At 36.7% G+C, this 16,366-nt stretch overlaps 1 protein-coding gene across 1 annotated transcript; it reads right to left on the minus strand.

Moving 5' to 3' along the window:
• Positions 1-6,249: 6,249 nt before the first annotated feature.
• On the minus strand, positions 6,250-11,476 carry LOC132047185 (uncharacterized). The gene is made up of 7 exons (XM_059438125.1): positions 11,036-11,476; positions 10,864-10,944; positions 10,589-10,765; positions 9,104-9,274; positions 7,640-7,858; positions 7,458-7,546; positions 6,250-7,116 (listed from the first exon to the last, which is right to left on the minus strand). The coding sequence occupies exons 1-7, from the start codon at positions 11,118-11,120 to the stop codon at positions 6,436-6,438; spliced, it is 1,503 nt and encodes a 500-aa protein (XP_059294108.1). The 5' UTR covers positions 11,121-11,476; the 3' UTR covers positions 6,250-6,435.
• Positions 11,477-16,366: the final 4,890 nt, after the last annotated feature.

Below are 16,366 nucleotides of genomic sequence, written 5' to 3' on the forward strand. Positions count from 1 at the left end.
TTTTTTTTTACAAGAAGGAAGAGAGGGAAACTTATGTTTTCAACTTTAAGAAACAAAAAGGTCAAAGATTAATAAATTAAATTAAGTCAACAACAATGATAGAAATAAGAAAAGAGAATATAAAGTTAATGGGAAATTGGGAATTGTTTTGTACCCACTACCCAGTCACGTTGCTGACTGCTCATTATTGCCAGCAAGGTAAAAAAAAAATATATATATATAAAGTGGAGGCGTGCAACCGCTGGGATTCAGTCCCGCAACTCGAGAGAGGCAAACAGAGCCCTTCACCATCGGCACCAAGGAGTCATTTTGTTCTGAGGGTGCCACTTTAAATATTTGTATATAGGTTCTGTATATATACATATATATACACAGGGCCTCGGGTGAAGCTTGCGGGTGGCGTGGCACTACCACGGCCCTTAATACTCATTCCATCCTTTAATTTATTTAATTCTTGCATTTTATTTGCGTCTTTTTTCAATTAATTTTCATTTTTTATTTTATTATACTTTGATAACATGTCTAAAAAAATTAAGATCCCAGTCCTAGGTAAAACTGTTGATATCCCTAACCCTTTTAGCCATAGTAGTAAGGGTAAATCTGGTTCTTCTAGTAAATCTAAAATTCAATTTAGAAACAATACGGAGGATTTCACTCATGTTGATGGCTGATTATCCCCCCCCCCCCCCCCCCCGATTGTCCTCCTATACCAGAAGATTTAGAATTATAAAATGAAGCCTTAGATAGAGCTTATGGTAATTTAGATTTAGATGAATTTGAAAATTTAAAAGTAGAAGAAGGAGAGGAATTAGATTTAAATGAGACACCTACTAGTCCCATTACTGAAGCTCCAACTCGGACTACATCTCAGTCTGGAGCTGCTTTTCCCCCTAAACCTCCTACTCGAGGTACGACTAAGGCGCACCGTCCTAGAACTAGTCCCATATGAAAATTCATGACTTTAGATGATACTAAAACTCAGGCTATTTGTCACAAATGTAAAGGAGTTAAAAAACACGGAAGCGGTGGAGGGGCGGGTGGTTTTGATAGACACTTGAGAGCATGTGTTGGAAAACCATACTTAGATGCTCGATTAGTAGTCGGACTTAAAAAGACACCGACCGGCGCTAGTAGTGTTGCTCCCAGTGGATCCATTGGGGGATCTAATATGGTCCAACAAACTTTAAATCCTTCTAACCCCGCTATCACTCAAATTGCTTATAATAAAGATAGAGATCGTGAAGAACTAGCTAAAATGGCTGCGGTTTGTGGCTTGCCTTTTAGTTTTCCTTCTAACCCCAGTTTTGTGAATTATATTAGAGCTATGTATAACCCTACTTTTCAAGGCATTCCTAGATCCACTGTTAGAGCCGACATTTTTAAATTTCAAAGTGATTATTGTCAATATATGCGTTGTGTGTTCCATCACTTATATACTAGAGTATCTGTCACTTCCGATATAGGTCGCAGTCTTAATGGCAATGATTATTTATGTATTACGGCACATTGGATTGATCATAATTGGAATATGCAAAAGTGTATACTTGGTTATAAGTATATTGATGAGAAAAAAAACAGGTTCTTATATTTCTACAAATATTCTAGACATTTTGCAATTTTATGGTCTTATTGACAAAGCATTAACTGTTACATTTGATAATACTTCTTCCAGGACTAAGAGTGCTGAACTTATGGCTATAAGAATTTGTCCAATTAACCTTGATATTTTTCATGTCCGGTGTGCATGCCGTGTTTTTAATTTAGTTGTAAAAGATGGTCTTGATTTATTTGAGGGTTCTCTACAAAAAATACGATATGTTTGTCAATATGTTTTTAGCGCTCACAAGCAAAGTAGAATTAATTTGTTTAAAAAATATTGTGTTGAGCAAAATTTTTTTGTTAGAAAAATTCAAAAAAGTTTGTACTAGGTGGAATTCTTTATATGAAATGCTACTTATTGCTCACCAATATCAAAAACCCCTTCAATATGTTTTTAATGCACATCATTATCATCCCCGTGAACAAATACAAGATAGTGATGAGAATGAAATTGAAGGACTATGTATTTTTTTAGAAAAAATTTATATTGCAACAAAGCATTTTCCGGTTAATAGTATCCTACAATTGCACAAATGTTATTTTATATTTGTGGACTTACAAAACTATTTGCGGAATATAGAGAATCAAACGAACATGAGGAAGCTATTGATGAAATGATTCTCAAATTTAAAAAGTATTTTTTTCCTATTCCCGATATTTATTTGATTGCTTGTATACTTGACCCGTCTTTAAAATGCTCAGGGATTTGTTGACAAAATTTATTTGCAGTTAGATATTCCTCCTAACGAACATCCAAATGTTGAAGAGTGTAAACGTAGCATGAAATTAAAAGCTAAAATAATGTATAATAATTATAAATCTGTGGAAAGTAGAAGCGGAAATCAACGTCCTTCACAAAAAAATAAGGCTAAATTTGGCAATAGGAAATTTGATAGATCAATGGATCTTTGCATGGCTTGGTATTACTAATACTCAAAATGAAAGTGATCTTGAATCTTATCTTAATCAGAGTTTGGAAAGCATCGTTGTGGACGACGACAACAATGAAGATATTTTAGGATGGTGGAGGGAGCATGGCAAGGCATTTCCATTACTCTAAAAAATGGCTCGAGATATCTAACTATTCAATCATCATCAGTAGCTTCAGAGGCAGCTTTTAGCGCAGTAAGTTTTCAACTCGGAGACCACAGACATTCATTAGCACAAGATAACTTGGAGATTTCTGTCTTATTCAGGGATTTGATCAACGCAGAAAGAAGAAATTGTGGGCTACCAAAATTAACCGTCGAAGAAGAAGAATATGAAGAGATAATCAACACTAATAGCGATGATGGCATGGAACTTATGGACCGTCAAGGAGATATACCAATTCCAGAATTGGACGCAATGGAAGCGATATGACAATTAGAAAAAATGTACATAGATCAGTACAAGTTTTAGTGTGATAATTTATAATTAACTACTTAGATGCCTAGTTAAAACAGAACCCTTCCTAGAAGGTGGCTGTGTAGATTAGGTGATCTTATTGTAATTTGGAGGCCTAATTGAAACAGAACCCTTCCTAGAAGGTGGCTGTGTAGATTAGGTGCTCTTCTTGTATTTGAAACTTTGAGTCAATTTTTATGAAATTTAAAAGATCTATTTGGAATAAATAAACATAAAGTTGTTATTTGAAATTGTTTTTCTTTACATAACTACAAAAAAGAATGCAATTCTTTATAAAGATTATAAAGACTTGAAAGTATATTTAATATTATATAATAAATTAAAAATAATAGCCCTTAGAAGTTCATAAAATAGCCGTTGTTAAATACATTTAAAGACTTTAAAGTTATAAGTTATAAAAAATAAATAGTTCTTACTTGAAATTATTTTTTCCTTTTATAAATACCTAAAAATAAATCCAAGTCTTTAAATTTTTTATAAAGACTTGAAAATTTAATATTAACTAATAAGTTAAAAAAACTAGCTGTTATAAGTTTAAAAAAACAATCGTTGTAAAAAATAACCGTTTAAAAATTATAAAAACTCAACCATAAAACACTTCTCTAAAAACATCGTTCAACGAGTCATGTAACTGTACTAAATAGCAAGACCCCACGTGTCTACAACTCTACATACACCTCCTATTATTGAATTGATCTTTCAAGATCCCATCAGCACATCTCACTCTCTTTTTTCTTTAACATCTTTTGTACTCTCTCACTGTTTTCTTCACTCATCTTTCTCATGCTCAATCTGATCATTATCTTATTTCCCTGTCTTTTTCCAACCTCTTTGAATTTATAAGTCTTTTTGGTAAGACCCCTTTATTTTTATTTTTTATTTTCCAACCCCTTTGAATTTATAAATCTTTATAAGTCTTTTTGGTAAGACCCCTTTATTTTTAAAATTATAAAAACTCAACTATAAATACCCCTCCATCCTACTTCATTCTTCACACAATTGTCTCTCTACCTCAATTTTAAAACTCAACTATTCTACTTCAAAGTTCAAACTTCCATGAAAAATCCTCCTCCTTCACCTCCTCCTCAAAGAAGAATTTCTTAGGTATGGAATTTTTATGAGCGGGTAGACGAAGAAAATGTGCATTGTAACAAGTGTGAAAAGTTGTATCCTTATACGCTTAATCCCGCCAAATACCCGCATGGGGGTATCGGACCGTTAAACAAACACTTGAAGAAGTGCCACAAAATAAAAGATGAACTTTGAAGTTTATTTGCATCAATGTTAGCTGTTAACTGCTTAATTTGTATGTTTTGAAGTTTTATGATTTGCAATGTGTTTACGTTTCGTTTCTATGTTTTGAATTTTAAATTTGCAATGTATTAGCCGTTTGTATGTTTGAATTTGTAATGTTATCAATTTAAATGTTAAGTTTGAAGTTTTATAAAATTTGTGTCTATTTAGTACTTTAAAACTAAATATTTAAATAAATTAAAAAAAATCCCCCCCGCCCCCGCTTGGAGTGGGACGGGACGGGCCCCCCAAAAAATGCCGTCCCCCTTTAAGAAGTCCCCATCCCGTCCCTCCAGAAAGTCCCCTACCGTCCCGGTCCCGTCCCCTTCGCCACCCTTAGGGGTGAGTAGCGTTGCTAGGGTGGGGGTGAGTGGTAGGGTGGGGGTGGGGTATAATGGGGAAATGAAATACGTAACCACGAAAAAACCACAAAATCCGTGGTTATAAAAATTGGGACTTGTCATGGTTATATAACTATGAGATGAACCGCGGGTTTACAACACCATACCACATAATTTTAAAAACAATGAAAACAAACATGATTTCATATAAAACCATACATTAATGAATCACGGGAAACCACCATCCAAACAGGGGGGTAAAGTACCACTACTACAGACTCTCAAATAAGAATCAAATTAAACCTACTATAGCTAGCAGTACTACCCAGCCATTGTGTTAAAGATATACTTAAGGCTATTTGATTAGCTTTTTGATCAGCCATGGTGTGTGGTGTTCCTTCCTTACGCCATGACGAGTCATATAATTTCATTGGTACATATTGCTCGACTTTTCGTTGCCCACGGCAGCCTTAGGGTCACCATCATAACCACTCCCCATAATGCCCTCATTTTTCAATCTCCAGTCGAAAATGACTGCAACATCTCTGTCCTGAAGCTTTACCTATGGTGGATAGAGGAGGTTTAGCAATGGTGGAGTTATGATACTAGAGCTTAGGTATTTGGGTTATATGGGTTTAGAAGATGGATCGGGTATGGGAGGGGTGGGGTTAAAAGACCAGCTGGTATAAAATAATATATGAGTAATTGCCGTGTGGCAATTAAAAAAAAAAAATGATTTTTGGGAGGCCAGCATGGCATTTAACGTCCATGAGGGTATATTTGTGCCAAAACTTGAAGGGTAGGAGTATAGGTGAGCCAAACTTTAAACGAAGAGTATATCTAGATATTTTCGCAAAGTTCAGAGTATGTTTGACCGTTTTTCCTTTAAGTTTCAACATTACTAGTGCACTTTTAACAAGACGTTTCGGATTTGAGCTCTGAAATAAAATTTCCTTCTCTAGATTGCCCAAAAAACCCAAAAAAGTGTGCTCTCTACATCATGAATTCGGACTAGTGAGGCCAGTGGTTTTCCAACAAGGAATGGTCAAACCATTAGCGACCAACGTCATTTGGATGGTCCCTTGGATAATTCGGCATCCTTTAAGATCCGAGTTAAATAAGAAATATCGAAAAGCATTTTAGGTTTGATTTATACTTTATAGTATGCAATTTTCGAATTGTACACCTAAATAAAGTCTATTATGCCTTACGCTGTTCTGGTTTTTTAGATTAGAACATAGAATTGTTAAGCAAATTTAGTTCCAGAGAAAATTGAAAGTATACCATCATTTCTCGCAAAGTGAATTATTTCAGAATATCAGTAAAGAAGTTTCGGCCTGGACCCCTCTACCTTTTGCAAATATTAATCCAAATAGAAGCTCAAAATATACTAAACCATTGACCTTATTTGCGAATAGTGTTACATTTTTACACATCCTAAGTGTTACATTTTCACACATCCTAATACTTTTGAAACGTTTAAGTCAGGCTTCCAAATGTAAAAGTTGTCCCATTTAATGTGAAGTAAATAACAGGTAGAAACACCTCTGTACAACACACCCCATCTAAGTAAATTTTACTACTAGAAGATATTTTCCAAGGAGAAACATGACAAAAACATTCACTATAAGAGCTTGACAAATGAAACAGACAATTTTTATCACTTTCTTTGAGCTACTTCCTATTATCATATCCATTTCGCTGTGAAAGATACAACAAGAGAAATCCAGACAGAGTCCAAGTTGATGCTTTCCTTAGTGGTATAGCTATTTCCATTAGCATTATGTAATTTTATTCAATATCCATACGAGTAACCCATGCTGTAGTTGTACCTGGATCGAACGTTGTGATTATTATAAGCAGGATCCCCATAATCAACGGCCTTTATCACCATTGTTTCACGTCGCCCATCCTGTTCTTGAACTGCTCCAAACACAATCTCGTTTGTTTCGCAGCTTTGCTCGTAGTATGTCTGAGGACTTGTTGACTGGTGCTTGTCGTGATGCTGATATACTTGTGGCAGATACTGTTGTTGATGTTGCTGAAAATTGCTATGCCCATAATGCGATTGACTTTGTCTCATATGTCGTGCTTTCTCCGGGTCTTTGTTCATGACTGGATAGTTTTTTCGGGGTGTAGGGTCTCTGGTATCTAGGGGTGGGGCCTCATCTTCATCTCGAATCACATAGCTTTCTTGCATTGGCCATGCACTTGATTGTTTGTGAGGGTAATTATGGTAATGCTGCTGGACATGATGGGGGTAATTAGGGTTCTTTCTAAAACCCGAGAACATTCCTCCAAATATTTCAACCACAGTTGAACCTGTGTTCATAACAAGCCTTCCCAGCGATAGAAACAGGTTTTCGTCCTGTTTCTCATATTCATCTTCTGTCGGAATTAAGGGTTGCCTCACCGACTTCATATTTCTCTGATATGGTGCATGTTGCATGCCCCTGACAGGAGCCCGCTGATCGTTCTGCCAATCAGATGGAAATGCATAAAAAAATTGCACGATATTCTGCACTAATTGCTCCATTATATTAGTCCACATGAGTAGAGCTTGGTGTGGACATAGATGTTTTTTTTCCATCTTTGGCCGTCCGCCGAAATTAATTACAAGCGCTAGTCAAAATATTCAATACCTATATACCCGTTATGTATATTATACGTATATTTTGTGTATACAATATGTATATTTTGTGTAGACAATATTATATTATATGTATATTTATATTTAATATACAAAACCTATACATTTGCTGGCTATATTCTTTTGAGCGGTCCAAAAATGTAATTCCCAAGGTCATAATTGCTTACACTGTTTGATGAAAAAAGGGCTCCAATTCTACGTTGTAACAAGGCCAGCATGTAACCGAAAAATGCAGCAGCACAAAGCAGTGCGACACCTGCAGAGATAAAAATATACTTTCATCTTACTTTCTTTGTAATCAGTGGTAAATTAATTGGTAACTAGCAAGAATTAGAGGGGCTGGGTTTACCAAGTTGGAGATTGTTGTCGTCATACTGGTGTGAAGAACAGTCATCATCATTGAGCTGAATCTCTCTAATTGCCTGGTTTCCTCTGTCTACAACTAATAGTGAGCAGCTGCTTCCTACGAAAACCACATCAAAGTCGTCGGAAAATTTTGCATCTTCACTTGGCCCATCAAGATGACCTCCACCCCGGGCCGACTTCCCTCCAGCAATAGTCACAACTCCTGCATATATAGTACATGGGATATACATTAAAACAGATACAATTTGGAAGCATAAAGCTCCACTGGACAGCAGCTGGTACTGGAGGAAAATTAATGCACTGAAGGACAGAATGAAACACTGGTATAGGCAAGGGCAATACTTGTTAACTGGAAATGGGAAGTACTCTATATCTAGGAGTTATCTGGATTTAATTGGTACTAGAACTAAGTGGGAGACTGCAGAACTTGTATGGAATTCGGTATCACCTCCTAAGCATAGATTTATAATGTGGCTTGCTGTCCAACAAAGGCTGCTTACCAAAGCAAGACTACTGCACTTACATATCCCTATAGAGGATGCAAGTTGCTGTCTATGCCAGGAACAGGTGGTGGAAACTAGTCAGCATCTTTTTGTTGATTGTACGTTTGCTACTGCTGTGCGGAAAGAAGTGATGCAGTGGTCGAACATATACATGCCTGCTGGGGATTTGAAGATAATATTGAGATTAATAAAGCACAAGCACTGGAAAAGATTTAAGAAGGATGTAGTGGCTGCTTTGTGGGGCGCAACGGTTTATCATATATGGAAAGCAAGGAACTGGAGACAATTTAAAGGAAGGAATGTACAATATAGTGACATATTAAGCAAAATAACAACAGAAATTGTAGAGAGAATAGAGTTCTATAGCACAACAAAGAGAGCCCTTAGTTGTAGAGAATTTTGGCAGAAGTTCTGTATTTAGTTTGGTTTACTTGAGGCCTAGCTACCACTGCAACCTTCCTAGAAGGTGGCAGTGAGGGTAGGTGCTTTTTAGTGTGTACGTTTCTTTGTTGGTTAATGGTAACATTAACATTGATTGCCAAAAACTCCTGCATATATACATAATAAATAATAGGGATAAAAACATTTTTGGACCGCTCAAAAGAATAATAGCCAGCAAGTGTATACTTTTGTATATTAAGTATAAATATACACAAAATATGCATTATCAGTGTATATGTTTTGTATTTTTTGGTTAGCGCAGATAAATAATTTCAGTTGACGGGCCAAAAATATAAAAAGCTCATAATAATATATATAAAAATATGCTGGAGTCATGCATGGTGCTCGAATGAATTTCTAAACATTAATTTTCTTATCGAACCAAGATCACATGCATGTAACATTTGATGAACCAGCCAAATGCTGGTATGGGTTAGATGTCATAGCAGAAAGAGTTTATGCATCAATCAAGACAAAGGTGAAGCAGACATCCAAAGATTTACCAGCGTCACTGATTTTTCTGATTGCCATATTCATGGTATCTGCAACATATATATTTCCTTGATCATCCATGGCAAGTCCTTTAGGATGATCCATCCTTGCTTCTCGTAGCCTTCCATCCACATGCCCAGAGTACCCTTCAGGAGATCCAGCAACCAATTTTGGATGGCTATCTACAGTTAAATCATCGTATAATCGCCATGTCAAAAATTTGTGTGAAGTTGAACATGACTATATAGAAGCATATATCTGCATCTAAAAGACATGCATTCCCTCGAAGCAAGAAAAGAAATAACACGAGCTGAACTATAAGTGAGCGAAAAAGCATACTCTGTATCTACTTTGCACATAAAATAAGAGTGAGCTCGTCTTGATTAAGAAAAAGGATCAAATGAGCAATTAGATAATAAAGTGAAGGAAGTTGAACACGAAAGAAGAGGAAGCAACTTACCACGGTAAAGAAAGGGAACAACGGGAAAGAAAGGGTATTTTATCTGAAAGTAATTAAGATCATGAAAGCTGAGCAAGTGTTCAAGATCTTAGAGTGAAAAGTGCCTAACTATTCAAGTATTTAGAGTGTGATTATCTCTTTCTTGTGTACTATATAAGCTATAGTGCAAAAGTATTTGAAGAACTATTTTTACTCCCATAGTAGGACCACCTAGCATGATTCAAAGTTTTTTTGTAGTAATAATATTTAAGGGAAAAATGAACAGTGCAAGGCATGAGTTCATTCTTTTCCCACAAGAGACAGCCTTTATTTTGGATTGGATAAGAAAAAGATGGAGGACCCCATAGAAATGGTTGCCACCCTCTTCAGCAAAGAATAAAGCAGAGAAGTTAGCCTACCACTCAAGGAACTTGGTCCCAAAACAAAAAGGCAGAAACTAACAAATCTAGAAAAAGACGGAATGCTTCTAGATTCAAATTAACTAAAGCAAATATGAACCCCAAACATAAAAGGCCATTGTAATAAATTCGGATTCGCAGAAAGCTTGTTAATGAAACAATTAGAATCAGAGAATATTTTGAAACCGACAAAGAGAAAGAAAGGAACATTAGCTCTCAGGCAGTGGCGGAGCTAGGAAGGTGTCTTAGAAAATTTATACTGTACATACAAGGTCAATTTTTTTTTCTATATATATATATATATATATAGCAAATGTTTCTTCATATGTTTACTTTTTATTTTTTGAATCCCCTTATTGCTAATTCTAGCTCTGCCACTGCTTTCAGGATTGTCCTTGAATGTGTCAACACACCCATAATGAACAAAACAAGATAGTGATTTTATAGCTCACGGTAACTGCAACTAATTCATAATTTGGGACGAAAAACAAGAACCTTTTGTTAAACTAGTTTCTTTACTGTTTCCAAATGAATTACAAAGCAAACTACTAATTGGTAAAGGGGGTCCTTACTCCTTAGTGAAGAATTACAAATGCAGAACCAAATGAAATTGTCTAAGGAAAGAATTAACAACTTACATCGAGACAATGGTGTTGAAACCCTGTAAATATTACTATTCTCAGAGTCCAAAATGAGAACCTCTCCAGTTGAAGAAACTTCCGCTGAATAAGGTTCAATTCCCAACTTGCTTCCATCAAACACAGTTTCAACAATGTATCCACTCTCAAACTTAATCATTGAACGGCTCGAAACAGCTGATTAATCAATCAAACCCCATCATTTCCACAGACAATCAACAGGCACAATTCACTAACAACTAGAAAAAAAAACATGGGATATACACGAAATATACCTGTTTTTGTCGTCGATTTTAGTGACCATGCCCACTTAAATAGCGCAGAAGCAACATTAGCAACAATCCCACCAACGATCTCTGCAAATAAATGAAAAAAACTGAAACTTTATTAAACAAAACAAAGATTTCAATGGAGAAAACAGAGGATTGAGTTTAGCAATGTACTAACTTGCTGCAGGGTTTGCTGAGGCTGAAGAAAATTCAAGAAGTAGAAGACAGACAATGAGGAAAAATATGACCAAATTCCTTCTCATGGTTCTTCCAAATTATTTTCCAAGTTTACAATTTGAACATTTTAATACAGGCCAAACACAAGGGAGACAAAAAGCTCACATTTTCCTTTAGTGAAACAACAGGGCAGACAAATATACAGAGGGATAGAGAGAAAAGTTAGTAAGTAGTCCTATTATATTATGGATGCAAAAAACTTGAAGTTAACTCTACGCTAAAATTGGTTAAAAGTAAGAGAGGAATCAAATGCTTCTACTTTTCCTTGTTAATTTTTGTTTAACAGGGCTACAGTGAGATTAGTGAGATGGGCGCATGACTGACAAGAGATGAATTGTGAGAAATAGCCTTGGGTAGTGAGGTACGGTAATCGAGATTGATAAGGTTAATGGTGAGCTTCAGTGTAGAAAGTGATGTTCCCTAGACAAATAAGTAGAACAACAATGACAAGTGTCAGAGACCAGGAGCATCACAACTCATGCGTGCGTCCGCTAAGCCGGTTACCTCTGTTTCTTTACTCATTTTTACTCGAGCATGAATTTATAAATTGACATGTATAAGTTAAACTAGGTTAAATTAAACTAATAATATAAAAAAAATCATAAACTGTCAGTTTATGTGAACTAACTATTCTAATTTTATTAGTACGTGCTGAATTAAGGAACCGTGGTTGTTCAAGTTTTTTCTTTTCTTTCTTAATTAACCAGTGGATTTACTTATAAATGGTAAGGGAGAAGATATAAAGTGTGCTGTTAGAATGTACACAATAAAATTGCAACAAATAAATGACAGCGTGAATTTTTTTTTTTTTTTTTTTTTTATTTAAAACCAATTCCATAGACTCCGGATGTCTATGGCCATTGGGGGGTTTGGCATTGACCCCTACCTTGTTAATAACATATCAAAATATACATGGGAGGAGGGCTACGCCATTACTCCCTTCTTTACATTAGTGAGAACCATCCTGCTTACTATTAGCCCCTACCAGCTAAGAGAACATTCACTAATTAGAAGCAGTTCTAATTAGTTGTGTTCTCATTATAGCAGCCTATACTTACTTAAGGGACATCGTAACTATAATACAAGAACATTTTACAGTGAACTTGCACCACATTCCTAATGAGGTGCGCAATAGCCCGACAAAATAGTTTATACAAAAGTTCACGCTCCTTTCTTTGCTTATGATTGCTTCTTTCCTTCTTTTCTGCTTGCATCTTCTCGACCTTCTCTTATGTTTGTCCTTCATCTTCTTCTTGTCTTCCTAATTCGAAGTTTGCCATTTGAGCCTTATCCATTCTCACCGCTCCTCTTGCTTGTGTTGGAATTTCTCGTATTGAAAAATATAGGTTAGCAATCAAACTATCGTGCATTGCTTCCAATTTTAGCCAAAGATCTTCTTGTGTTTGCTTCCCGAAGCTTGATGTTGGACTTTGATGTTTCTCTTATCGATGATCCTCTTGCTAACACTTCCTTGAGAGTTCCCAAGGAATATCATACGTTCCATCTAGCCATTTCACCACTAGCATTGAATCCACTTCAATAATCTTTGTTGTTGATATCATTATGATCAATCAATTGATACCAAAACTTCTTGCCGGATTTCGCACCGTTGTTGGAACAAAATTGCAAAGCTTTAGAAAAAGCCATAATGATATCCCTTTATAGTCTCCGGCAATTCCTCCAATTCTCGCTTTGTTGCTATGTGCCATGCTGCTTCCATCAGTGTTGATCTTGATGACATTTTCTGGAGGTTTGCTCCAAGTAATCGGCATCTTTGGTTAAAGCAGCTTTATGTGCTTCCATAGTGTTGCACATTTTGTTCCAACTGTAGCTCAAATCAGCTTTGTACCCCCTTTTTTTAAAGATACACCTTACATGCTGCGCCACTTCATAATATATTTTGGCCACAGAATACTTCTTGTTTCCATATTTCCAAGAGCTCCAGGCTTTCCACAATTCCCAGCAAATAAAGATAGGAATGTATTGGTATGCCACTCTTAGCATAGAATTTTGTGTGTTGAAATTCCACCATGTAATGAACCTGGCCTGAATACTCTGATTTTGCGTAGTGATTCCCAGAGAATCACCAAAGAATTTCCAGATTTTCTTGGCTAACTCCCCTTCAATGAAGACATGATGGCTGGTTTCCTCCTCAGGATGAGTACAACAGATGCACATAGGGTCAGCATTACTTGAATAATTCTTGATTCTATCATACGTAGGCAGCTTGTTCTTGATTATTCTCCAACTGATAAAGGCCATTTTGAAAGGAATTCCTTTATTCCATATACACTTCCATATAGGAGCTTGTGTAATCTCTTCCTTAGAACTTGAAATGCACTGGCACAAGTGAAATTTCCAGGAGAATTAGCAGTCCAAATGGCTTGATCCTTCTTGTTTCTCTGGCCAATGTCTACCCTCTGAATGATGTAGCAAATTTCAGGTGGCAGCAGCTTTGAAATGAAGTCCATATCCCAATTGTTTCCTTCTAGACAATCTGATACCATGAGAGTACCAGGGTTATTTTCAGATTGGTGATGCAGAGCTAGAGGACCAATGCCTGTCCAATTATCCCACCAAAAGGATATTTTAGCTTCATTTATCCTCCATAATATATGAGGTTCTATATCAGCTTTGATTCTCAATAATTCCTTCCAGATAAAAGAGATTGACCTTGAATTTTCTGGCAACTACATGACTTCTTTGACAATACTTAGCCATCATAAACTCGAGACCATAAATTATCTTCAACTCGACTCTCCACCATCGTTTGGCTGCGAACACTTTACAAATATCCTCAATGCTTTTGAAACCTGTCCCCCCCCCCCCCCCCTCCTGTTGAGGGTAGCACATATTTGCCCAAGAACTCCAATGGTACCTTTTTTTATTATCAGTCTGCCCCCAGAAGAAATCTGCAAAGTATCTTTCCAGCTGTTTTATAATGCCCTTAGGGGGGGACATTGTTGCAAGAGTATGCAGGGTTTGAGACTGGAGCACATGCTTGATGATTATTGCTCTTCCCCCTGAGGATAGAATGTTGCCTTGCCATCCTTGAGCTTTGTTCATGACACTTTTTGCAATATCCGCAAAATAAGAAAGTCTTTTCCTTCCAGGAAATATAGGGCAGCCTAGGTATTTCATAGGAAAGAATTGATGCTTGTAACCTGTAATTCTACTAATCATCCTCCTCCTATTTTTCGGAGAGTGAGTAGCAGTCAAAAAGATACTTTTCTCAATGTTGATCTCTTGACCAGACTCCGTTTCATATTGTTTCAAAACCTTGGTGATCATTTTAATAGTTCTTTTGTTTCCTGAGGAGAATATAACAATATCATCCGCATAGCATAAGTGATTGATTAGAGGGCCCTTCTGATGCATAGTGTACCTTATATATCTCTCATTGTTGTGAAGTAGGTTCAGGGCCTTAGACAGAGTTTCAGCAGCCAAAACAAATAAACCAGGTGATAGGGGATCACCCTGCTTAAGACCTCTGGTAGAGTGAAAGAACCCATGCCTCATGCCATTGATCATAACTGAATACCAAACTTCAGCTATGAGCCTATGTATGATATCAATAAATATCTCAGAGAATCCCATCTGCCTGATAACAGTTTTGAGGAATAGCCAAGACACCTTGTCATATGCTTTGGCCATATCCAACTTCATTACCATGTTCCCATGTTTGTTGTTCTTTTTGATGTCCTGTACCAACTCTTGAGTGAGTAAAACATTCTCAGTAATTAACCTGCCTTTGATGAAACCAGTTTGGTTCTGAGAGATCAGTTTAGGCAAGATGTTAGTAAGTCTGTTGGCGATAATCTTGGAGAGGATCTTGTTTGAGAAGTTGCTCAAACTGATTGGTCTCATCTGAGAGAAGTTGTTTGGAGATTCCACCTTAGGAAGCAAAATCAAGCAAGTGTGAGTGTAAAACTTGGTGAGTTTGGCCCCTCTGAAGAAATCTGCGACCATGCTGTGTACATCATCTTTGATGATATCCCAGGTAACTTGGTAGAACTTTCCACAATACCCATCAGGCCCAGGGGCACTATCCGGGTCTAGGGAAATAATAGCCTGATGAATTTCCTCCATAGTAGGAATCTTAGTAAGGATCTCATTGTCTTCAGTGGTTACACTTCTCTCAATGTTTTCCACAATTCTGAATTCAGAATGCTGCACAGGCTGAGAAAACAATCTGCCAAAGTGTCTAATGGCAGCATCTGCAATTTTATCATCCCCTTGTATCCATTGATTCTGTTCATTTTTGATCCTGTAAAGCTGTGTTTTTTTCTTTTTTTGTCTAATGACACTGTGGAAGTATCTTGTGTTACTGTCTCCCTCGTCTTGCCATTTTATTCTAGCTTTTTGTCTCAGCATAGAAGTCTCTCTACTTACCCAATAAATTTGCTCAGCATACTTAGAGTGGAGCAGACTTCTGTTTAGATCAGTGTTGTGATTAGTATACAATTCTTCAGCCTTTTCCACTTGTTCTTCCAGTTCCTTCACTTTCTCAAACACATTACCAATGCTGTTTTTTGACCACTGGCTTAGGCAGTTACTAAGTCTTTTCAATTTTTGTTGCAGAATCCACATTGGATTGCCCCTCACATCAGGATGCCAAGAGTTTTTCACAATATCGATGAAATCATCTTGTTCGGTCCAGAAGTTTAAAAATCTGAAGTACTTAGTCCTTGGAGGTCTCCATCGCCACATTTCATAAGAGAACCCCGTGATCCGATCTTTGTTCTTGGGAGGTGCCTGATATTGACAATAGGGAAATTTTGCGACCATTGATCATTATACATGACTCTATCCAGCCTCATTAGGATCCTCCCCCTCAATCTTCTAGCATTAGTCCATGTGAATTTATCCCCAGAGTATCCAGCATCCATCATGTTGCAATCTTCCATACAACCTACAAACTCCAAACTTCTGCTTAGTCTATGTTGTCTTCCCCCTTGCTTCTCCTCAGCTTCCATGATGTTATTGAAATCTCCCATTATAGTCCATGGTTTGTTTATGTGACTATTCAGGGTCCTCAAATTATCCCATAGTCTTTTTCTCTTCCTAGAAGAGGTTTTAGCATAGACTATTGTTACAAAGAAGCCTTCAGTGATATTACTATGTTGGATTTCCATAGTAAGCTGTTGATTGTGATCACTGATCACCTTACATTTGAAATCATCTTCCCATAAACACCAAATCTTGCCATTCTTGTTTGTGACAGTGTTAGCAAATCCCAGCTTTCTTTTGTATTTCTGAATCTTGTATTTGT

This window comes from Lycium ferocissimum, chromosome 2 (assembly GCF_029784015.1).
Source record: "Lycium ferocissimum isolate CSIRO_LF1 chromosome 2, AGI_CSIRO_Lferr_CH_V1, whole genome shotgun sequence".
Taxonomy (NCBI): Eukaryota; Viridiplantae; Streptophyta; class Magnoliopsida; order Solanales; family Solanaceae; genus Lycium; species Lycium ferocissimum.

Excerpts from the sequence above, each read along its gene's own strand:
- LOC132047185 (XM_059438125.1), bottom strand. The coding sequence starts at position 11,120 with ATGAGAAGGAATTTGGTCATATTTTTCCTCATTGTCTGTCTTCTACTT. Across the intron at positions 9,275-10,588 it reads TTCAACACCATTGTCTCGAT|ATAGCCATCCAAAATTGGTT; the intron begins GTAAGTTGTTAA and ends ATTTAACTGTAG. Across the intron at positions 7,547-7,639 it reads CGACAACAATCTCCAACTTG|GTGTCGCACTGCTTTGTGCT; the intron begins GTAAACCCAGCC and ends TTATCTCTGCAG.